The sequence below is a fragment of the Thalassophryne amazonica genome, unplaced genomic scaffold (assembly GCF_902500255.1).
Source record: "Thalassophryne amazonica unplaced genomic scaffold, fThaAma1.1, whole genome shotgun sequence".
NCBI lineage: Eukaryota > Metazoa > Chordata > Actinopteri > Batrachoidiformes > Batrachoididae > Thalassophryne > Thalassophryne amazonica.
In genome coordinates this window covers 293,220-318,008 of record NW_022986235.1, presented here as the reverse complement: position 1 = coordinate 318,008, position 24,789 = coordinate 293,220, and the positions used below count along the sequence as shown (strand labels likewise).

Here is a 24,789-nt window from a genome sequence, read left to right as displayed (position 1 = left end):
TCTAACATTCCCGCATTTTTGTAGCAGGGGCTAAAATTCCGGTGCCCCAAAGCCATTAATTTTGGCAATGTTGATTTGCCAAATATTTATTAATTTTCCCTAGCAACTACATACAATTGGTTATTTCGCTGCAATTCAAGGGCACTTTGAATGAGCGCCCAAGATGAGGAATGATACGTTCTCTGCTTCTGTCGGTGGAAATGCACTGTTGAATGAGAGTCAGTTGGAGGAAGTGTTGTTTTAATCATTTATATTACATGTAGGCACATACTATTAAGTAAAACTGACACTGATAATACTTTTTAAATATATATATATATATATATATATATATATATATATATATATATATATATTTAAAAAGTCTATTAGATAAAAAACCGACACTTTTTTTTTAACTATATGGATTTGAATGACCTGCGATTACACCAATCATGCTTGAACCCTTGTGCGCATGCGTGAGTTTTTTCACGAGTGTCGATGACGTCATTTCCCTGTGGGCAGTACTTGAGTGAGATGTGGTCCCGCCCTCTCGGCTGAATTCCTTTGTTTCACACGCTGCTCGAGACGGTGCGCGTTGCTTTATCAAAATTTATTCTGGACCTGTGAGGAATATCCGAGTGGACACTATTCGAGAAATTAAGCTGGTTTTCGGTTAAAAGTTTAAGGGCTGATGAGAGATTATGGGGTGTTTCTGTCGGTGTAAGGACTTCCCACGGAGCGGGACGTCGCGCAGCGCTTCCAGGCGCCGTCGTTGGCCTGTTTCGACCTGAAAACATCCTAATTTAAGGCTTAATTCACCCAGGACGTCGTGAGAGAACAGAGAAGATTCAGAAGAGGCCGGCATGAGGACTTTATGCGGACATTCCACTGTTTAAGGACATTTTTTAATGAAAGACGTGCGCGCAAATTCGTTGAGTCGTTTCCGTGACGACTCGGCAAATCTGTGTGTGCCGCGACAGGAAAAACACCTCCGTGTTGAAAACCATTTGTAAAATTCAGGCGGCTTTTGATGGCTTTCAACAAGTGAGTAACAGAGAAATTGTTTAACAGCTGGGCATGTTCCAACTTGCCCGTTAAGGTTTCCAACGGAGGTATTTTTCCTGTCGCGACCCCCCGCGGTCGGGTCCGGCCCGACATGCGATTCTGCCCGCACGTTCTTTCATTACAAAATGTCCGTTAACAATGGAATGTCCAAATAAACTCCTCATGCCGACTTCTTCTGAAAGTTCTCTGACGACTTACTGGGTCAATAGAGCCTGAAATGTGGAAGTTTTCAACTTGAAATGGTGAGACGCTGCCGCCTCAAAGCGCAGATCGCCGTCAGGCGCCGTGGGCCGTCCTTAAAGCGACACTACCAGACCAAAATCTCTCATCAGCCGTTAAAATTTTTACCGAAAACCAGCTGAATTTATCGAATGGTGTCCATTCAGTTGTGCCTTACAGCTTTTGAAAAAATTTTGATCAAATAAAGCAGCAGTCTCTGAGCCATTCCTAAACAATGAAAAACGACGAGAGGGTGGGCGACTCCTCACTCAAAGACTGCCCACAGGCGAATGACGTAACCGACAGGCGTGAAAAAACTCTCGCATGCCCACGAGGGTTCAAGCATGTCTGATGTAATCACACGTGATTCAAATCCATATGGTTTTTGAAAAAAATAATAAGGTCGGATACTTTTCTAATAGACCTTGTATTATGACGTTTCCCCTCCACATCTCGGAGGGCAGCGCCCGAGCGCCCCCTATGGGCCAGCCGCCACTGCCAAGGACACAGGCACCATGACCAGGAACCAAGCCCAAGTCAACAATGTTAGTCTGCCTCCTTATCCACTGACCGACCTGCTCCACGCATTTGATGCAAACAAAGGTATTGAACCAGGAAATTTGAAATCTAGTGAAAGGGGGAATACAAACACTGCTCGGTTCGTACTGTATCTGTTGACCCTGTGTTTTAATATTTTAGATTTAATAAACAATGAATTGGTGTGGTCTCGATAACCTGCATTATGACTTGTTCTTAATGCTCTTTTTTGGAGAATGAATAATGGTTGCAATGTAGTTTTATAATTATTGCCCCAAACTTCAGCACAGTAAGTCAGGTAGGGAGCAACCAATGAACAATACAGAGTATGTAGTGCTCTGCAATCTAGAATATGCCTTACCTTATTTAGAACTGCAATACTTTTTGACACTTTTGAACATGTTGAATATGAGCTTTCCAATTTATTCTTTCATCAATAATAACACCTAAGAACTTATTTTCTTTGACACGCTCTATGATTACCCCATGTATATTTAACTGAATTTGTATGTCTTTTTTATAATTCCCAAATAACATTATTTTAGTTTTAGACAAATTTAGTGATCATTTATTAATATCAAACCATCTCTTTAACTTTATCATTCCAGTGTGTAAACTGGACAATAATTGTTGCAGATTTTCTCCTGAACAAAACAGGGTTGTATCATCTGCAAACAGAACTGCCTTAAACAGATCTGAAACTTTACATAAATCATTAATGTACAAAATAAATAACTTTAGTCCCAAAACAGAACCCTGAGGAAGCACACAAACGATGTCCAGATAAGAAGAGCAGCAATCCCCGAGTTTAACAAACTGCTTCCGGTTTTGTAAGTAACTTTTAATCCAGTTCAGAGCCACCCCTCTGATCCTGTACAGTTCCATCTTTTGAAATATGTTGTGATCAATTGTATCAAAAGCCTTTCTTGGGTCAATAAATAAACCTATTACTATGTCCCTTTGGTCCACATGACTATTGATATCTTCTACTGAATCGAGCAGAGCCAGTGCAGTGGATCTTTTCACTCTAAAACCATATTGACTTTCAGGAGCAAGTTGTGTTGTTCTAGAAATTTATCCAATCTGTTATTATAAAGTTTTCCTGTATCTTCGAAAATTGTGACAATAGAGACACAGGCCTGTAATTAGTAAAAAGATGCTTGCTACCAGATTTAAATAAAGGTATCACTTTTTTTTAACCACTTTCATACTGTTTGGAACAATTCCAGTTTGAAATGATTTATTAAAAATATATGATAATGGTTTTGCAATTATTTGCTTTACTAAGGACATATGTACCTCATTATGATCTGTTGACTTTTTACTTTTACATGTACTAACTACCTTAATAATTTCCCTTTCATCTACTGGACCAAGAAACATTGTGTGAGGATTTCTATCAATTAATTGCTGATTTTCCCATGGGCTGTGTGGAATTTCAGCTGCCAGAGCTGGCCCAACATTAGCAAAGAATTTATTAAAACTATCCACTACTTGGCTCATGTCATATTCATCATTGTTCTTATACGTAAAATATGTGGGATAGTTATTTGAGTTGGATTTATCTGTTATAATAGTATTCAATATTTTCCATGTTTCCTTTATGTTGTTTTATTGTCATTTCGTATTTTCCAAAGTATGATTTTTTACAATTCCGCATGATGGTTGTTAATTTATTTTTATAGTCCTTATATTTAATCTTAATTTAGTTTTAATGAATTCTCTGTGTAGCTTTTTTTTTTTTTTTGCAAGACTTTTGAAGACCTTTAGTTATCCATGGATGAGCTTTATATTTATTCTTATTACTATACTGTATAACTGGACAATTTTTGTTGTATATATTGAGAAATATGTTTTCAAATTCTGAATATGCCAAGTTAGCATCCTGTTTTGCATAAATGGGATTCCAATTCTGTAAAAGTAAATCATATTTTAAGGCAGTAATAGCTTCTTCAGATTCCAAACGCTTACAATATTGTATTTTCTCAGTACATTTTTTTTTTTAGTTTAGATCAGTTATTGTAAAAATTGGCAAATGGTCACTGATATCATTGATTAATAAGGCACTTAGTGTTTTGGTATCAATATCATTTGTAAACATATTATCAATGAGAGTAACTGAATGTGAAGTTCTTCTTGAAGGCCTCGTGATTTTTGGATATAAATTTAAACTGTAATCCTCTGTCACTTTATGCTGATGCGGATTTAAAAGATATGTAATTTCATCTCATCATCTCATGAATTCAGTATAATTGTCACCGACACGCGCACACCTTCAGAAAACTTTGCAGGATAGGCCCGTTCCTAATTTTAAATGGCTTCGAGCAAGCTGTCCACTATGTTTTTCAGTCGTCTTTTTCGAAAATTGACCATCCAAATGACGGCTGGACGGCTCGCTGCCTCGACCCCGGACCGCAGGCCTTCACTTCTTTCCTTCTACTCTGTCCACTGTGTGGTTGTGTGGGGTGCACAGAAACAAATCCAGGCTGGAATGATGTGCTGTGGGCGTGGAAACACTCACGAAGCTCGATGTGTGGATTCAGGCTCTGTTTCTTCTGTTTGTCTGCTGCGTCTGAATCCTCTGCACAGAACAGCAATAAAACATGACGTGTGTGTGTGTGCGTTTGAGTCTGCGGTTAATGAAGCACTTTGTCAGAGCTGACGGATGAAGACGTACTGAGAGGGTCACCGTCCATGCTGCTGCGGCTCTGCTGGGACGACTCACCAGGTCGGACCGGGCTGCTCTTTACCCGGTTCTCACTGCCAATAAACACAAACATGCTGATTTAGACAAAAACATAAATTGATTTGACTGGCGACCCATAAACTTTCACAGAATAAACAAAAAAAGTCACATTTTTTTTTCATTCTTTTTAGCACTGATCAATCAAAGTCGGGCTTTGCTGGGTCCATCGATGTGTGTGGCCCTTGGGGAAAAAAACCCCCCTGAAACCTTTTTCATGATGTTGCTGCTCCTAGTGGTGGTGGGGGTTCTGTGTGACTCTTGCTCATTTTAGAACTATAATCCACAGTCTGTCACATAGAACACGGTGTTATTATTATTCCACTATTACTATACTCAGATCGGCTGACCAGTTACTTCTTGCTGTCCCCATGTCGAGACAGAAACACCGGGGTGACCGAGCTTTTGCTGTGGTAGCCTCCAAACTATGGAATGAGTTGCCTTTGGATGTTAGGCTGGCTCCTTCACTAGAGGTTTTTAAGTCTCGCTTAAAAACACATCATTTCCTGATGAATTTTAAATTGTCTCCCTGCAGCAGAACAACGTTTCATCCATTTCCTTTGTAGTTTCAACATGATGCAGAGTTAACGGTAAAATCTGTAACGACGTCTCTCATTGGCTGCTGTGTGGATGAGCGGCGGCACGTTACATTTATATTTATCCTTCAGTCTCGGATCAGGACATGAAAACCTGAGACTTAATGTCCACTGTGACGTCTCATCAGAGACGTTTCCAAACGATTTTACAGACATGAACATTCAGACCATAGCTTCAATCCAAAGCAGGCCAGGAAAACACAAATAACCCGGAAATGTTCACCACAGACGTAAATACCCGGATTTCTGGGAATTCCCAGAAAATTCCCATCATTGTGGGCCAAATGTTTAACACACTCAGATTTAAATACCGGGAAACAAAAGCTGACAATTTAAACAGTCGTCATTTCATTTCAAATGTCAGCAACAAATAGCAAAAAACAAAATAATTGACTTTTTTGGCCTCCATACCTGACCACCTGTTGGCTTTCATCTCCGCTTGTCTTTGAGGCCTGGGACAGTTCCTCCAGTGCTGTTTTGTACTCCTTGCAGCTAGAGGGCGATAAGTGACATTATCACACATTACAACAAAAATCTGCCCTGTACTCGTAAACCAGTCCCCATGAGATACAAGAAAAAATATGGCTGATAAATCACACACTTTTACTGCCCTGAAACAAAATAAAATCAGGGTGATACAAAAAAAGACACTGGAAACACCAGGCTTTGTATCACCCCGCTTTTCATCCAATCAGGAGGCCCCATTTCTCAGCCCCACCAATGACACACCCCCATTTGTGTTACCCTGGTGACAAGTGCAGGATCCTGATACAGGGTCCAGATCATTTCATTCAACCAGGATGTCTGATCAAGGTGAGAGAGTTTTAGCCTCCCCAGCAGGGAGACACCAAGAAGTTAGTGGAGAGGACACTCAGGACTTTAGAGAGAGACACAAGAACAGGAACAGCACCAGGTAAACAGAGAGTGACGTGAACTTGTTCACTGAATGACTGAGTGGAACCAAGAAGGAGAAAAGAGGGCTCCTTGTTCTTTCTCTGTTGCAACTTAACAAATGGAATTGACAATAATTATATGGTTCTTGTTCTTTAGTCTTGTTGTAATATGTGATAAATATCTTATCATGTCTGTTTATGTATCTGTATGAGGCTTCGTCCGAAGACACTGAGTGTAAAGCTTGAAGGGCGTGGCTGACAGGCTGGCGGTTACCTGAGGGAGAAGGCGATGATGGAGCTGGGCTCTCTCTCACACACGGCGATTGGGACACGCTCGTGTTCGTACATCAGATAGTGTTTGTCCGGGTCACTGACAAAAAACAAAAGACACACAAACCAAGTCAGCTTCTTCTGCTTGTTTTAACTGTTGTCACATTTGAAACAGGTTCGAGGAGTGTGCTGTGACGGGCGGCAATCACCTCAGCAGGTAACATCACCACACTGTGGTGGGAGGAGCTCCTCCTGGCAGCTGGAGACACTCTTCTCCTGGCCTTGAAAAGCATCCTGATACACATCTCCAAAATCAAAATAAAGTTTGATTTGGGAGATGGGTATCAAAAAAAAGGGTGACGGTCTGGACAGCAACATTAGCATGTTATCAATATGCTAAAATAGAATTTCTGGGGGTATTTAAAACCCAAACCAATGTCTGGTGTCCATTTCTCCATCTTTACTTCCTGTTCACAGGTACTCCAATTCATCTACATGCTCATTTCATCATTTACTGAGTCATGCACTGTTTAGCTGTTCACAGCCACACCCTCCAGTGCCAGAAGGTCTAGCTCCCATGCTAGTCTTCTCGTGTGTATTCTCTGTGTCGACTTCCTGTTGTGAGCCTTGTGATCTCTTTGTGTTTTTTGAATGTAGCCATTTTTAGTCACTGGATACTGTGTTCTGACTCTTAGCATGATTTCCTAGACTGCCTCTCTGCTTGTTCCCACATGGACACTTTTAGCACACGGACTGCCTTCAGTATGTATTTGGACCATCCACTTCTTTGCCTGGATTCTCTATTTGCAGACATCCTGATGTATACTGTGCGCCTGATGACTGCTATTTTGGTGTTTATTGACCAACACCTGTCTGACATCTGTAAAATACTTTGTATTTTACCACCTGTGATGTTCTCTGTACTGGGGTCACCGGTCATGCTGAAACCATCACAGTCAGCTGTTTTCTGGTATTTACACAATACAGGACATTGATTCTTTTTAGCACTGATCAATCAAAGTCGGGCTTTGCTGGGTCCATCGATGTGTGTGGCCCTTGGGGAAAAAAACCCCCCTGAAACCTTTTTCATGATGTTGCTGCTCCTAGTGGTGGTGGGGGTTCTGTGTGACTCTTGCTCATTTTAGAACTATAATCCACAGTCTGTCACATAGAACACGGTGTTATTATTATTCCACTATTACTATACTCAGATCGGCTGACCAGTTACTTCTTGCTGTCCCCATGTCGAGACAGAAACACCGGGGTGACTGAGCTTTTGCTGTGGTGGCCTCCAAACTATGGAATGAGTTGCCTTTGGATGTTAGGCTGGCTCCTTCACTAGAGGTTTTTAAGTCTCGCTTAAAAACACATCATTTCCTGATGAATTTTAAATTGTCTCCCTGCAGCAGAACAACGTTTCATCCATTTCCTTTGTAGTTTCAACATGATGCAGAGTTAACGGTAAAATCTGTAACGACGTCTCTCATTGGCTGCTGTGTGGATGAGCGGCGGCACGTTACATTTATATTTATCCTTCAGTCTCGGATCAGGACATGAAAACCTGAGACTTAATGTCCACTGTGACGTCTCATCAGAGACGTTTCCAAACGATTTTACAGACATGAACATTCAGACCATAGCTTCAATCCAAAGCAGGCCAGGAAAACACAAATAACCCGGAAATGTTCACCACAGACGTAAATACCCGGATTTCTGGGAATTCCCAGAAAATTCCCATCATTGTGGGCCAAATGTTTAACACACTCAGATTTAAATACCGGGAAACAAAAGCTGACAATTTAAACAGTCGTCATTTCATTTCAAATGTCAGCAACAAATAGCAAAAAACAAAATAATTGACTTTGTTGTTCCAATACTTTTGCAATCTGCTGCAGACAGCAGGAAGAAAAAGGAACAGCACATCTAGTTTTGTCTGTTACAAACACAGCTGGACTTGTGCTGAGGAAGGTTCTGAAGTGACCCGGTACTTACAATGTACTTACAGTACTTACAATGGGAGGGGGATGGGGTTGAAGCTGTTGCCTGGGAGGAAGTTGGCCAAGATGGACTTCATGGTGGATTTCTCCTTCACCTGGCTGTCAGTGGAACCCAGCAGGTGTCCTTCAAACACATCTGCAAAGGAGCAGAGAGCATTTACAAAGCCCAGGAACCAGAATTTACAGAGCAGAGTCCAGAGCCCAGGAACCAGGATTTACAAAGCAGAGTCTGGAGCCGATAACTGCTGGTAATCTCATCCACATAAAATCCTTAGAAGATTGCCTTGCATCAGTGAGAAGCTGGATGTCTAGAAACTTCCTACTTTTAAACGCTGATAAGACTCAAAAGATGGTTCTTGGTCCAATAAGACATCGGCATGAATTTGACCAGTTAACACTCAGCCTCGGCTCGTGTGTCATACATCACACTGACAAAGTGAGGAACCTTGGGGTAATTTTTGATCCTACGTTGACCTTTGACCTCCACATTAGAAATATTACTAGGACTGCTTTCTTCCACCTGCGAAATATAGCAAAGATTCGTCCCATCCTGTCTATGGCTGATGCTGAGACCCTGATCCATGCGTTCATCTCTTCTAGATTGGACTACTGCAATGTTCTATTTTCTGGTTTACCGCAGTCTAGCATTAGGGGTCTCCAATTGGTTCAAAATGCTGCTGCCAGACTTTTGACATGAAGCAGAAAGTTCGACCACATTACACCCATTTTGGCGTCTCTTCACTGGCTTCCTGTCCCAGTGAGATCAGATTTTAAAGTTCTGTTACTAACTATAAAATTATTCATGGACTGGCACCTCCCTACCTATCTGACCTAATTAAACCTTACGTACCGGCCCGGGCTTTACGTTCTCAGGGTGCAGGACTACTTTGTGTCCCTAAGGTGAATAAGAAGTCTGCGGGTCACAGAGCTTTCTCTTATCGTGCCCCTGTTCTGTGGAATGATCTCCCTGCATCAATAAAACAGTCAGACTCTGTGGAGACTTTCAAGTCCAGATTTAAGACGCACTTCTTTTCCCTTTCGTATGGCTAGCATACTGGTATAGTATGTTACTATGTTTTTTACTTTTTTAATTCATGTAATTGGAGTGTGCCGCGGCCTCAACTTTACCTAAATTCTGGGTCTTTTAGTGAAGTTTATGGCTAGTGGCCGGCGATCACCTTAGTATTTCCTGTTTTTCTTGTAGTTTAATGCTGGCAAATTATACTGTATTTTTTTTGTCTTTCTGATGCCTGATCCTGTTTTTTTTTCTCTCTGTTTAAGGTGCAGCTCCATCCAGAGGTGGGTGTAGTATTTGTGCTGGAGACCCTCCTGTCCTGTGCGCAAACAACATTTCCTGTGTGTTTGTTTTGTGAATTGTTCTGTAATTTGTGTCTGTATCATGGCCCAAACAGAGGGTCACCCCTTTGAGTCTGGTCTGTTTGAGGTTTCTTCCTCAGAGGGAGTTTTTCTTTACCACTGTTGCTCTGGGGGTTAGTAAGGTTAGACCTTACTTGTGTGAAGTGTCTTGAGGCAACTCTGTTGTGATTTGGTGCTATACAAATGAAAATAAATTAAAACTGAATTGAAATAGAGCCTGGGATGCAGGATTTACAAAGCAGAGTCCAGGAAGCACAATAAAAGTGTATGTGTGTGTGGGTGCACGAGTACCCTCAGGAATGCTGACAGAGTCCTGGTCAGCAAAGGAAGGGCCCGGCATGACTGGTTCAGCTCCGGGTTCCCCTGGTGATGGCAGAAAGTAGTAGGATCCTGAGGGCAGCATGCTGAGGTGACGGTCCTCTGTCAATCACCATAGGTCAACGTCAGTCACAGGCACAAACTAATCATAAGTGACAGCAAAACCAGTCCGAAAGCTCACCTTTGTCACCATTCACAATCACAGGAGACGGGTTACGAGGGGAAGACTCCACCACACTCTGACGGGGAAACAAAGCGTATCATTATTCTGAAGACAGTCAGGCTGCTAGAAAAACAGAATCTGGTCCAGGATTAAGTTTACTGAAGTCATCGGACCACTGCTGCCGACCTCCCACCCTACACCCCACCTTTACCTCACAAACATGGGCCACACATGCAAAAACACTAAGGCTGAGTCTCAATTCTACCCCTTGGCCCTTCCCCTTACCCCTTCCCCTCCGTTTTGCGTGGGCACGAGAGACAGAGGGGTGCCTCTGTTCTCTTTTTGAAGCGAGGTGGAGGGGAAGACGGAGGGCTACAAACCCCCCGTGTGGAGTGAATCTGGATGCACACTCCGTTTGGAGGGGTAGGAGGAGCTTACCGCTGTCTCCACAGAAACAAACATGGCACACAAATGAAGCGGCTTTCATTACAAATTACGCTGTTTAGAAAGTTATAACTTGCCAAAAAACGTTACAGGCAGTTGTCTATGACCAGCAACGTGTCTGCTGCTGGATGCATGTTGTGTATATTGTTGTTCTGAAGAATATCCTAACTTCGCTCACGCGCTGAGGCGTTATAATGCACATACACACGAACGCTACGATAAGACACTTGTCAGCCCCTTTGAGGGTCCACCTGTATAACCAAGCGAGAAAATCCATAAAATCAACACAAAATCCTTATAACCTCCAAATCACACCAAAATCACTTTTATTACCGTCTTTAAATGTGAGAGGAAATTGGAGCACCCGGAGGAAACCCACACAAACGTGGGGAGAACATGCAAACTCCACACAGAAAGGCCACAGGTGGGAATCGAACCAATGACCTCCTTGCTCTGAGGCAACATGCGCTAACCACAAAGCTACTGTGCTTATTAATCTATAAGATACAGACAGATGTCAGGGGTGGTGGCCAAGTGTTTAGTGCACTTGGTTTCAGTAACAAAGGTTCCTGGTTCGAACCCCACCCCTGCCACATTCCACTGTGTAATGTGGCGTTGCAGCAGGAAGGGCATCTGGTGTCCAGCTTGTGCCAAATCAACATGCAGACTGTCCTTACATCTGCTGTGGTGACCCTGAGTGAAATCATGGGAGCAGCCAAAGAGACTTAATAAATTTGTCAATTTTACAAAAAAGGCTTAATATCAGCACAGCCATGCCAATTCAACATGAAAAAGATCATCAAAATTACGGATTAATATTTTTTAGTTTCAGGTTTAAAATGTAAAATTTACATAAATATGTATGTGCAAAGTATGCATACTATATATACATACTTACATATTCATTGTAATTTTGACAGAATTCCCCTGGAAACCACAGCTGCCAGAATTTTTCTGTAAACACAACTGGATTTTTATTTTTTTTTTTTACAGTGTAAAAGCTGAATTTTATTTCTTATAAACCAAAACAACCATCACTCACATCACGTTTGTCTGCTTATCTTTTATTTAAAACAGAAAAAGTCACAGACAAGTACAAGAGTGTACAGTTTATAATTGTTCATATTTTAATCTCGAATGAAGGAGCTGAACTGAAGAAAGAGTGAAAATCATTGGATTATCTTGACAGTGGTGCAATCATAAACATCTTAAAGCATGATTTTTATGTTGGACACCGTTTCTGTGTCTGTACGTGTAATCGACATGAAGACACGCATGCATTAAATGTCATCAAAAGATTATGAAAGTTATTGTTAATGCCATGTACTGAACAACCAACATGCCGTTATTTCTGTCTGGGAGCAGCTGCAGAACGTCTGTGCGCGCTGCACTGAGTGAGTGCGCGCTCCCGCGCCAGGGGATACAAATTCTGACGGGAATAATTACTTTGGCACGACACTGGCAGACCAGTCTAGAAGTTACGATAATGCGCAAGACTCGGAAAACAAGCATCCGGTTTCACAACCCTTTGTTTAGAACAATGTGTTTGTGTCTTTTTGTGACGATCATTTGACGATGTTTAAGAAAAACAACAGTAAAATAAATTTACGACAGAAAATCCTGAATATCCGTAAGATTTTATTTGTACATCCATATGACTCTGAAACTCGGAAAAATCCATATAATTTACAGACAATCCGTATAGGTTGACATGTATACGATAAGACACTTTTTTCTCACAAGGGAGAAAATCATGATAAAGTATAAGCACGTTAATTTGTATGTTCATAAATCTTTTGATAATAGCGCCCCCTGCTGTTGGATTTCACAGTCTGTAACACGTGTGTATTTAGTAAACAAACAGGGAGCCCTGAACACACTCGACTCCTAATAAGAAAATGAGGAGAAGTTTCTTCAATGGGAATAAGTTGGAAAATATCTACACACACATGTACATGTGTAACACGTAACCTGACGTCCTAACAGACTGATATTATTTGTCAAGGACATTTCTAAAGGAAATAGGGCTGGATGCAAAAAATGGGAGAATGTGAAAAAGAAATATTAACCGAACAAGATGCAGCCCAGAACATACATAGAGGTGCTGGTCATATAATTAGAATATCATGAAAAAGTGGATTTATTTCAATAATTCCATTCAAAAAGTGAAACTTGTATCATGTATACATTCACTGCACACAGACTGATATATTTCAAGTGTTTATTTTAATTACTAATTAATTAATTAATTAATTACAAATCAATCAATTAATAATTAATCAAACAATTTAATTATTACTATTATTGATTAATTATTATTAGTATTATTAACATTAATTAATTACTAATTATTAATACTATTACTTATTACTATAAATTACAAATTAATTACATTAATTAACATGACATGATTGTGATACATCGAAGAAATCTGCGACTTCTTCTATTTCTTTGCATTTCCACAGAAAGGTGAGAAAATAAAAAGAGCAAACAGGCTACAGCAAACAAGTTGTGTTTCGGTTGCCATGTTAAACAGTGAAGATGGCAGTTTTTTTTTTCTCCCAAGGCGGAGGGTGTCTCAATTCATAGGGCTAGAGGCATACCCCTTCACCTTACCCCTTGTTTTAAAGGGGTAAGGTGAAGGGGTAGGGGTAGGGCCAAGGGGAAGGGGAACAAAAGAGAATTGAGATTGGGGGCAAGACACCCTACGTGTGGAGGAAACACATCAACCTGAACCCCAGCCCCAACATTGGTCAGGGACCGAAAAAAGGAGAGCAGACAATGCTGCACGCCAACCACCCACCAGGGCTAAGAGCGTCACGCTGAAGCCACTAGGGGGTGCTGTATTAGTAAAGTGAATTTTGCTTTCTTCAGAGGGAGTCCTATTTCATTCCTCCTGACCACCAGAGGGCAGTGCTTAGCACCTGGATTATCCAAAGCATGCATGCACAGAGGCCAAGTCTTATACCAACAAAGTCACTTTAGTGGGCGTGACCTGGCTGACGTCAGCCAACAGTATATAAGAACGTGTCACCCAGCATTCATTTTTTTTCCATCTCTCGCATGAGAGCAGAAGGCCAAAATTATTTTTTACTGCTTGTCTTGCCAGAGCGTTGCAACCTTCTTGGTTGGAGCTGCACGTACACACCCTCCAGAGGATGCAAAACAACTAGTTCTTTCCTCAAGTACCACTCACGCTGAGTAAACCTACTGACTATGAATAAACAGTTGGTGGCTTAACCTGTTACCGCTAATGTTTGCGGGACAAGCCAGGACATATCACGCTGTCTTTGACTGCTGTCTCATGAATGTTTAACTTGTTGGTGTTTGTGTTAGTCACACACCACTGGCATATTTTTAGATTGAGCTGCATGTTGTGAGTTTCCCATAACGTAGCCAGGCCGTACCGTGCCGACGTGTCCACTCCGGTGTGCTTTAGTTTTCTCCAAAAAGCACAGACGGTTGGCGTACTCTTAAATTACACTGCTTGTTACGCGTGTTTCCAGCTCCGTTTATACAGCAGCTGTATCTGGGACACACCGCGCTGGCTTTGGCCGCTGTAGTGTGAGTGTTTTCGCTCCCTGCTACACCATTTGGCCCTCTACCATCATGACATGTGGGTGAGTTTGAGGTGCAGCGAGTGCTTTCCACTTGCTGCCATGAGCATCCCATAGTGCTGAGTTAGGTCGCTGGTGGATGGAGTGTGCTTCCCGCTGCCCGTTTTACCGTCTCGCCACAGGATTTGGCTGTGTAGTATCCTGAGTGTGCTTCACATAATGCTACGCCCACACAATAATGTTGACCTAGTGGTCCACACTTGCAGCAGCTGTTTGGCCCCTTTAAGCCCAGAGGACAGCCATGACTTACGCTATACCCATCATGTCTTGGGAATGATGGGTATAAGATTGCTACACCAAAGAAGGGCAGCCATGACTCAGGGTTCCACCTTGTGTGGCGTGATGCTATCTTAGACTATATGCATGCATTACTGGCTACAAAGCGGACCTACTACTCTGATTTGATCAACAAAAACAAGCATAACTCAAAGTTCTTGTTCGACACGATGGCAACACTTATGCATGGACAACCACCTGTAGTTCGATCTCCTTTTACAGCACAAGATTTCCTGGATTACTGTGAGAAGAAAATACAACGTTACTACACTTTTTACTCTTTTTAATTCATTTTATTAGTAAACGGAGCGTGCCGCGGCCTCAACTTTATCTAAATTCTGGGTCTTTTAGTGAAGCTTAGGGCTGGTGGCTGGCGATCACCTTAGTATTTTTTCTGTTTTTCTTGTTGTTTAATGCTGACAAATTATACTGTACTCGTATTTCTTAACTTTCTATTGCCCAATTCTGTTTTTTTTTTCTCTTTGTTTGAGGTGTGGCTCCATCCAAAAGTGTGGTATATTTTTCTGCAAGCCTCCCATCCTGTGCATCAGCATGGACTCCCAAAAGTTCCTGTACATTCATTTTTATCAATTGTGTCTGTATCATGGCCCAAACAGAGGGTCACCCCTTTGAGTCTGGTCTGTTTTTCCTTCCCACTGTTGCCAAGTGCTTGCTCACAGGGGGTCGTTTTGACCGTTGGGGTTTTTCCGTAATTATTGTATGGCTTTGCCTTACAATATAAAGCACCTTGGGGCAACTGTTTGTTGTGATTTGGGCGCTATATAAATAAAATTGATTTGATTTGATTTGCTTGAGGTTTCTTCCTCAGAGGGAATTTTTCCTTACCACTGCTGCTCTGGGGGTTGGTAAGGTTAGTCCTTACTCGTGTGAAGCGCCTTGAGGCAACTTTGTTGTGATTTGGTGCTATATAAATGAAAATAAATTGAAATTCACAATCACTAGAATAGTCAAATTCATATTTTAGTAATTATTCTGTCCTGATTACAACATTAAAATGAATCACATAGTCAATAAGGATGCAATTAATTGCTGAAATGACTAAATTAAAAAAATTATTTAATCATGAGAAATCCTAATGAACAAACACACTACAGTCATTGTTACATCTCCTGTTGGGTTTACAATAAATATTGATATTTATTTACCGTGTCTTTTTTGCAGGGGTGGTGGCCAAGTGGTTAATGCGCTTGGTTTCAGTTCAGAAGGCTCCAGGTTCAAATCCCACCCCTGCCACATTTCTCCATGTAATGTGGAGTTGCGTCAGGAAGGTCATCCGGCATAAAACCCGTGCCAATTCAACATGCAGATCCAGTTTGGATTTGCTGTGGCGAACACCCGTGTGCAAACAAGGGAGCAGCCGAAGGGACTTGACTTTTTTGCTATTTACTGTGTCTTTTTTCCTGGTTGAAATGCTGATATGAATGACTGAATCTACCAGACTTAAAAAATGTACACATTACTTTTCATACTATTTTATTTGTCTAAAAATAACTGTTCAAGGCTGTGACAGACTGGCGTCCTGTCCTGGGTGTACCACGCCTCGCGCTCTATGACTGCTGGGATAGGCTCCACCCCCTGCGACCCTAAATTGGACTAAGCGGGCGAAAATGAGTGTGTGTGGGCGTGTGTGTAAATGTCCAAGGTTTACTGTCATGTTCATCAAGAAATCAAATCACCTGAAAACAAGAACAGATAAGTTATGGTTTTAATTTACAGACAGACATCAAAAATTTCTAAAGAATCATCTTTTTTTTTTTTTTTTTTTTTTTTTTCTTAAAACTATTTTAATGTGTATAATTTATTTTAATTAATTTAAGAGAAAAAAAACACAAGGATTTTCTTTAGCAAACTGCTGGATATAAATTAGCAGCTGTGATGTTCCAGACACACATCTACACTGTTCTGTGTTTTGGCCTGATGCCTCGTTTCTTTTGGCTTTAAAGTAAGGCTGCAACAAAGATAAAAAACAAAACAAAAAAAAAAACAATGGCTTTACGTCACAAAATGTGGCACTCAAAATCCAGGCAATAGTGTTTCAGAGAGTTCTAAATTTAAACACATTAAGAGGGAACCTGGCCCTGATCTCCCCTATCCTGCAGCGCTTGATGTGTGGCTTGCTGCAAGGAGGACTTTAACGGCTGCAAGGAAGTTTAGCGGCTGACTGCAGCTGAGTGACGGTTGACATCCACAACCCAAGACTGTTCTGTGTTGAAACATGTCACCAGCGCATGCTCCCAGACCTGATACCACTGAGCCTGGCTCTTCCTCCCCACTCTTGCCAGTACGCTTGGCGATGGGGTGGGTAAAGTGTCCACCTTGGTTGAGGTGACCCATGTCATGATTTGGCAATGTATAAATAAACTGGATTCTGAGCAGAAACAGATCTCTGTTGGTACCGACCTTGCTGTCTTCGGCGGTAGCCTGTCGGTGTCTGCCTGGACTGGGAGGGACAGACAGACGCTTCTTGCCTTTCTCCTGCTGGAACAAGTCCTGCAGCCTGCATGTTAGACAAAGTGATACGCAGATAAATGACAAAACCATTGAAGTATTAAGCCAGAGTTTGTGTTGGACTGACAAACTAAAATGTTTAAACTGCCATGAAGACTGACCTGGTGTTCCACGACAGCAGCATTTCACACAGACTCTGCTTCTTCATCACCAGGGAGTCCAGAACAGCCTGAAGCTGCTGAGGAGAGTCCAGGCCGGAGACCTGCAGACGTGCCTGCAGCTTTTCAATCCAGCTCCGCAGTTCTGCCTCTTCCATCTGTCCACACAAACACCACAAAGACTCATTTCAAAAGGAAAACCCGCAGGCCCACATACACCCCCTGAGTGAGACAAACTTACATCTTTCTGAGCAAACAGATCCTCCATTTTTTCCTCACGGGTCTTGCTGAAGGTGTCTGTTTTGAGGGAGGTGAGGCGATCATCTATGGCCAGGTAGACCTGAGTCACACTGAAGAGACAGGAGGACAGTCACGTGGCCTGCCGACCCTGTGAATTTGCTCTTTATTCACATGTCCATGTTCCCTTTGTACCATTTTACTGCAGTCTGTCCAGCTGCTTCAGATGAAGGTTTGCTGTTTTCTCCGTCCATAGAATACTTTGATCCTGAACTCTAAAACCAGTGAGCCAAACTTCTTATCAAACTTGTGGTCGGAGGGTTTTGTTTGGAATATTGACTTTGTAATTGTTTTATAATGATCACATCCTTGCCTCCCAAAGAGAGGGTCCCTGGCCAAAGGTCACCCTGTTGGTCACTCTGAGCAACAAGCGCACAGTCTGCATGAACCCACAATGCCCCAGACAAATGTTAAGATTTGACACTTTCTGCACAAGATTTTAACAACGTATACTTCAGTGACCGAGCTTTTGGCCCCAAAGCCAATATGCATCTTGGGGTCAATATCTTTAACCCACCTACAAAGCTTGGCGACAATCAGGCAATTAGGATAGAAGCTATTGGGCTCAAATAATGTTTACAAAGTATGCTCCAGTGACCATGACCTTTCTTTTTTTAACATTCTTTTTATTGAACATTTTTAAAGTATAACAGTCCAGCGCAGTACAAATATGAATTATATAAAATATGCAAAAAATTCAAAGCACGTCCACAGCAATGATCTCAAAAGTCTTTATTAGGTCTGACATTTCACACAGTTACATTCACCCTTCCCAGGTACTCCAAAACTTTGCCAAACTTTGCTGTAAAGACATCTTTCTGACTATTAATACCAAATCGTAGCCTTTCCAGAGAAATACCGTCTGATATCAAAGACTTCCACAGGTGTACTGAGGGAGGTTCATCTCCTACCCATCTGGTCATAACAGCCTTCCGACCCAACATTAGTAAAAAATGTCCACTGTTCTTGTGTAATCTTAATGATTCAGGGATACAACCCAATGGACATAACAGTGGATTAGGTTGTAATTGCTGCTTGATTATCGCACTAACCTCAGCACATACGGTTTGCCAAAAGTGTTGAATCTTTTCACATTCCCAGAGGCAGTGAAATCTTGTCCCTAAAGTAGTCTTACATTTTGGGCAGTTTGGAGAGGCCCCCATTGTATATTTACTGTACAGATGTGGAGATATGTAGACATTGTGTACAATATTATATTGCATTTCTCTGAATCTGTTACATATGAATATTTTCTAAGGTAAAAGTAAAATTTTCTCCCACACTTCAGTGTCTATTGTTATTTCCAGCTGAGTTTCCCGTGATGTCCACAGGAATAACAAGCTGTTTGTATTCAAATGTTGCAACCTGGAATAAAATTGGGAAACAAAGTGACCTTGTACTTTCTATAATAGTCTTTTCTAATTCGTTAAAGTCGTCTGGAAGATTGAGATTCCCCATTTTAGAATGTACATAATGTCTGACCTGAAGGTATTTGTAGAATTCTTTTGTATGTAGTTTGTGTGTAGTCTGTAAGGACTCAAATGTTTTAAATTTTACCCCATCCCAAAGGTCATAAATATGACCAATTGCTGCTTTGTACCAGCTCTGAAACTGAGCTTCAGTGCCCTCCCTGTTTAAATCAGGATTATCAGAAACTGTTAAACAACTTAATTTAAGCTTAGTCCCAAATAATTGTCTTTCACCATAATAGGTACGAGGGTAGGCTGAAAAGTTCTAAGGCTCACCAAGAAGGAGAAATGCCATTTCAATAAAACTTGGCATGCATTGAGTTCAACTCTCCTGATGACTAACTGTGTTATTTTCTTCCAGGTTGTGAGGTAGTTTGTGGTTCATAGCCAAGTTTGAAAGTTCGTGGTAGAGGGGACACAGCAAAAATGGACAAAATCTGGCATCGCGGTGTGATTAAGTACCTGCATAAGAAGGGGTTAAAGCTCAAGGACATTCATGCGGATATGGTTGCTACATTATGGGATGAAGCTCCCTCCATATCTACAGTGCAGAAGTGGGCAGCTGAATTTAATAGGGGCAGAGAGAGCCTTGAAAACGACCCAAGGTCTGGGCGGCCCGCAACAGCCACAACCCAGAAAAACATTGACCTTGTTCATGAAATTTTTTAAGGTGGCAGTAATTAAACCATTACTTAAAAAGCCATCACTTGACCCAGCTATCTTAGCTAATTATAGGCCAATCTCCAACCTTCCTTTTCTCTCAAAAAGTCTTGAAAGGGTAGTTGTAAAACAGCTAACTGATCATCTGCAGAGGAATGGTCTATTTGAAGAGTTTCAGTCAGGTTTTAGAATTCATCATAGTACAGAAACAGCGTTAGTGAAGGTTACAAATGATCTTCTTATGGCCTCAGACAGTGGACTCATCTCTGTGCTTGTTCTGTTAGACCTCAGTGCTGCTTTTGATACTGTTGACCATAAAATTTTATTACAGAGATTAGAGCATGCCATAGGTATTAAAGGCACTGCGCTGCGGTGGTTTGAATCATATTTATCTAATAGATTACAATTTGTTATGTAAATGGGGAATCTTCTTCACAGACTAAGGTTAATTATGGAGTTCCACAAGGTTCTGTGCTAGGACCAATTTTATTCACTTTATACATGTTCCCTTAGGCAGTATTATTAGATGGCATTGCTTAAATTTTCATTGTTACGCAGATGATACCCAGCTTTATCTATCCATGAAGCCAGAGGACACACACCAATTAGCTAAACTGCAGGATTGTCTTACAGACATAAAGACATGGATGACCTCTAATTTCCTGCTTTTAAACTCAGATAAAACTGAAGTTATTGTACTTGGCCCCACAAATCTTAGAAACATGGTGTCTAACCAGATCCTTACTCTGGATGGCATTACCCTGACCTCTAGTAATACTGTGAGAAATCTTGGAGTCATTTTTGATCAGGATATGTCATTCAAATGCGCATATTAAACAAATATGTAGGACTGCTTTTTTTGCATTTAGCACAATATCTCTAAAATTAGAAAGGTCTTGTCTCAGAGTGATGCTGAAAAACTAATTCATGCATTTATTTCCTCTAGGCTGGACTATTGTAATTCATTATTATCAGGTTGTCCTAAAAGTTCCCTGAAAAGCCTTCAGTTAATTAAAAATGCTGCAGCTAGAGTACTAACGGGGACTAGAAGGAGAGAGCATATCTCACCCATATTGGCCTCTTTTCATTGGCTTCCTGTTAATTCCAGAATAGAATTTAAAATTCTTCTTCTTACTTATAAGGTTTTGAATAAATAATCAGGTCCCATCTTATCTTAGGGACCTCAGTAGTACCATATCACCCCAATAGAGCGCTTCGCTCTCAGACTGCAGGCTTACTTGTAGTTCCTAGGGTTTGTAAGAGTAGAATGGGAGGCAGAGCCTTCAGCTTTCAGGCTCCTCTCCTGTGGAACCAGCTCCCAATTCAGATCAGGGAGACAGACACCCTCTCTACTTTTAAGATTAGGCTTAAAACTTTCCTTTTTGCTAAAGCTTATAGTTAGGGCTGGATCAGGTGACCCTGAACCATCCCTTAGTTATGCTGCTATAGACTTAGACTGCTGGGGGGTTCCCATGATGCACTGAGTGTTTCTTTCTCTTTTTGCTCTGTATGTACCACTCTGCATTTAATCATTAGTGATTGATCTCTGCTCCCCTCCACAGCATGTCTTTTTCCTGATTCTCTCCCCTCAGCCCCAACCAGTCCCAGCAGAAGACTGCCCCTCCCTGAGCTTGGTTCTGCTGGAGGTTTCTTCCTGTTAAAAGGGAGTTTTTCCTTCCCACTGTAGCCAAGTGCTTGCTCACAGGGGGTCGTTTTGACCGTTGGGGTTTTTACGTAATTATTGTATGGCCTTGCCTTACAATATAAAGCACCTTGGGGCAACTGTTTGTTGTGATTTGGCGCTATATAAAAAAATTGATTGAATGATTGATTGATGAAATGGTGATGGACGACAGACGATCGATGATTAATCAGCTAGCAGATGCTGTGGGAATATCCCATGAGAGAATTGAACACATTCTGCATGAAGAACTTGGAATGTCAAAGATGTCAGCTCGGTGGGTGCCACGTCTTCTGACGCCTGATCAGAAACGCATCAGGCTAGTCATGTCGAAGGCAAACTTGGCGCAATTTGAAGAGGATCCAGCCAATTACATGGAATGTTTTCTTACCCAGCATGAGTGTTGGGTTCACCACTTTGAGCCAGAGACAAAAAAAAAAACAATCAAAGCAGTGGAAACACCCAAGGTCACCACCTCCAAAGAAGACCAAGGTTGTTTCGTCTGCGGGGAAGGTCATGGTTTCAATTTTCTGGGATGTCAAGGGCATTGTGTTCGTGGACTATCTTGAAAAGGGACAAACCATAAATGGATAGTACTATTCTAACTACTGAGACAGTTATGCGAGGCTATCAAAAAGAAGCGACCAGGAAAACTGACGAAAGGGGTGCTGGTCCATCAAGACAATGCCCCAGCTCACAAGTGAACAGTGGCCATGGCCACTATCCACGAGTGTGGATTCGAACTGGTAGATCACCCACCATATACTCCCCTGACTTGGCACCCTCTGACTTTCAATTATTCCCAAACCTGAAAAAAAAAACCTGGCTGGGAAGCACTATCAGAGCAATGATGAGGTGATGGCTGCCGTTGAGGACTATTTTGACTCTCAAGATGAAAGCTTCTATGCCAAGAGAATCGAAGCACTCAAGCACCGCTGGAAGAAGTGTGTGGAGATACAGGGCGACTATGTAGAAAAATAACCCTGAATTTGTTCAATTCGACAACTGCATCATAGTCAGTGTTAGAACTTTTCAGCCTACCCTCGTAGTTCACTCCTGCGTTTATCAAGCAAGTTGATAGGAGAATATGGTTTGGAGAGGGGTGCTTCAATCTCAAACCATGGCGGCTTTGCTTGGGCAGTCGTCCATATTGAAATATTCCAGCTTGCAGTGATATTGTATATTTTGTAATGATGGGGAGACCCCATCTGCCTTGTTCTCTTGGTAGTCGTAAAATATCTAATTTAATTTTAGGCTTTCTACCAGCCCATATAAAGTCAGATAGAGCTTTATTTATGGCTTTAATTTTACTTCTTTTTAAAGATACAAAAAGCATAGATTGAGGATAGATAATTTTAGGGAGAATTATCATTTTAATAAGATTGACTCTGCCAAGAAAGGATACAGGGAGCTTTTTCCAACTTATCATTTTGTCCTTAATGTGTTTCAGCATAAAGTTGATTAATTTTAGCCATTATTTTAAACCCAAATATGTAAATCCATCTGGTGCCCAGGGAAAGGGTTTTACAAAGTCAGGTTCATACTCGGGTGAAAAACAGAGAGGCATGATTTCAGATTTAGAAAAATTAACCTAGTATCCAGAAATTTGACCAAACTCCTCCACACACTTGATTATTGCAGGTATCGAGTTTAGTGGGTTTGTTAATGTGAGGAGGATGTCATCTGCGTACAGTAGAATTTTGTGCTATGTTGTTCCTGTCACTGTTCCTTTGATATTAAGAGGTTTGCTGGACAGCAATTGCTAATGGCTCTAAAGCTAAAGAAAACAGCAGAGGTGAAAGTGGTGAACCTTGAGCTGTAACTCTATTAAGTGACCTTTCAAAATCAAAATCAAGAGGCTTCTTGGGGTCACAATGCATAATGCATGTACCAAGTTTGATGACAATCAAGCAATGACAAATGAACTTTCATGTATTCCCTTCAGCTGGCTCCAGTGTGGGAAACCTTGGTCTCCAGGGGCCTGTACTACGAAGCGGGGTTACTGGCTTATCAGGGTAACTTCGGGAGTAAGTTGATGACGTGTGGAGGAACTTCCCGGTTAACCCGTACTACGAAAGGTGGATAGGTTTTGATCGAGGTATGCTGCCATGGCAATTTATGCTGTGCGCCAAACCTGCTCCGAGCAGGTTATGTTCTCGGTTAGCTTGAGGTTTTCGCTTAACCACTCCCTTTATAAGTACCGTCCATCCACCTTCAATCACTCCGAAGACAATGCCGGCCTACCTGGATGATCCGTTTGATATTGGGGCACAAAATTGTGAGGGGCTCTCTTCACAGGGCGAGGGTTTTTAAAGACCGCCAGAATCCGCTGACATACCCGGACGATATTCTCTATGAAAGATATAGATTCTCAGCCGAGGGAATTTGTTATCTTTGTCAGCTGATCGGGCCAGAAGTCTGTAACATCACCCATCGTACACTGTAAAAAAAGACTGTTGTTTTTACAGGAAAACATTGGCAGCTGTGGTCACCACTGTACAAAATACAGCAGTTAAATGTACAAAAAAAGAGAGCTCTTGTTTGTAGATTTAACAGTTCCTTTAATGTGACTCAGCCATGGTTCATTCACTGTAAATCCATATACATATTATGTCTGTAATGTTATCTACTGTGCTGCATGTTTTACAGGAATTCCCTGGTAACCACAGCTGCCAGCGTTTTCCTGTAAAAACAAGTCATTTTTTACAGTGTAGCAATGCCCCGACGATCGAGCAGATAATGTGCCTTGTGCCTATTTTGCCAGTGGACAATTTGTGTATTCCATCGGTGATGCTGAACATCTGAGCAAGAATACTGTATGTTGTATGATTCGCAGGGTAGTACTTGCTCTATCTAAACTGTTGGATGCATTTGTCGTTTTCCCTGGCCATTTATCCGCAGTGCAAATCAAAGAAGGGTTTTATGCAATCGCGGGTAATTACTAATATCAAAATAGGTCTAATGCATGTCCATTAATTAGGCAAAGTGGGGCTTATCAAGCTATGAATATAAACCTACCGTTCTGAAGGATGTTTTTATATTTCATCGTCACCTGCTGCCAGGTGCGTTTGGCACTGCTATTGCATCTGAAATATTGACAGGATTAGGAATAGCAATCATACAGTCAAGGTAGCCGATTTAGGAAACATTAAATTAACCTAACATTTATTAGTAGGCCTATGCCCACTTCTGAATCGTGTTGCATCTGGGCGTAATTAATGAAAGAGGGTCATTTTTTTACACATATCAGACATTCCACAGGTTAATCATCTGTAACAGATTTGGAGAACAACTGAATTGTACGTACGCATTTACCCAATCAGCAATACGTTGCCAACAAGCCTGTCTTGCTTTATTGGCAGATGATGTGTTCGATTTCCCCCTTAACATTAATTTACATTCCTCGTAGCTCCGCATAATAATCGTGCATTCTTCTTCAGTAAAGTAAGGTGACTGCGCCATCATTGAAAAATGGTGACGTGTGCTGCAACCTGCCCCTTTTATGTGAACGCGCACAAACTCCAATTAGGTTAACACAGGTTCAACAAATCAACATCT

At 41.5% G+C, this 24,789-nt stretch overlaps 1 protein-coding gene across 1 annotated transcript in view; it reads right to left on the bottom strand.

The window, feature by feature from the left end:
• Positions 1 to 4,243: 4,243 nt before the first annotated feature.
• Positions 4,244 to 24,789, bottom strand: part of pikfyve (phosphoinositide kinase, FYVE finger containing) — a gene marked incomplete at its 3' end in the record, with an annotated part of 153,362 nt that continues 132,816 nt past the window's right edge. Inside the window, exons 27-36 of the mRNA XM_034165223.1 lie at positions 17,366 to 17,474; positions 17,128 to 17,282; positions 16,919 to 17,015; positions 10,179 to 10,236; positions 9,971 to 10,099; positions 8,318 to 8,438; positions 6,310 to 6,405; positions 5,554 to 5,634; positions 4,481 to 4,563; positions 4,244 to 4,384 (exon numbers count right to left, since the gene is read on the bottom strand). Of these exons, the coding sequence (XP_034021114.1) occupies positions 4,244 to 4,384; positions 4,481 to 4,563; positions 5,554 to 5,634; positions 6,310 to 6,405; positions 8,318 to 8,438; positions 9,971 to 10,099; positions 10,179 to 10,236; positions 16,919 to 17,015; positions 17,128 to 17,282; positions 17,366 to 17,474 (1,070 nt within the window). The remainder of the gene's footprint in view (positions 4,385 to 4,480; positions 4,564 to 5,553; positions 5,635 to 6,309; positions 6,406 to 8,317; positions 8,439 to 9,970; positions 10,100 to 10,178; positions 10,237 to 16,918; positions 17,016 to 17,127; positions 17,283 to 17,365; positions 17,475 to 24,789) is intronic.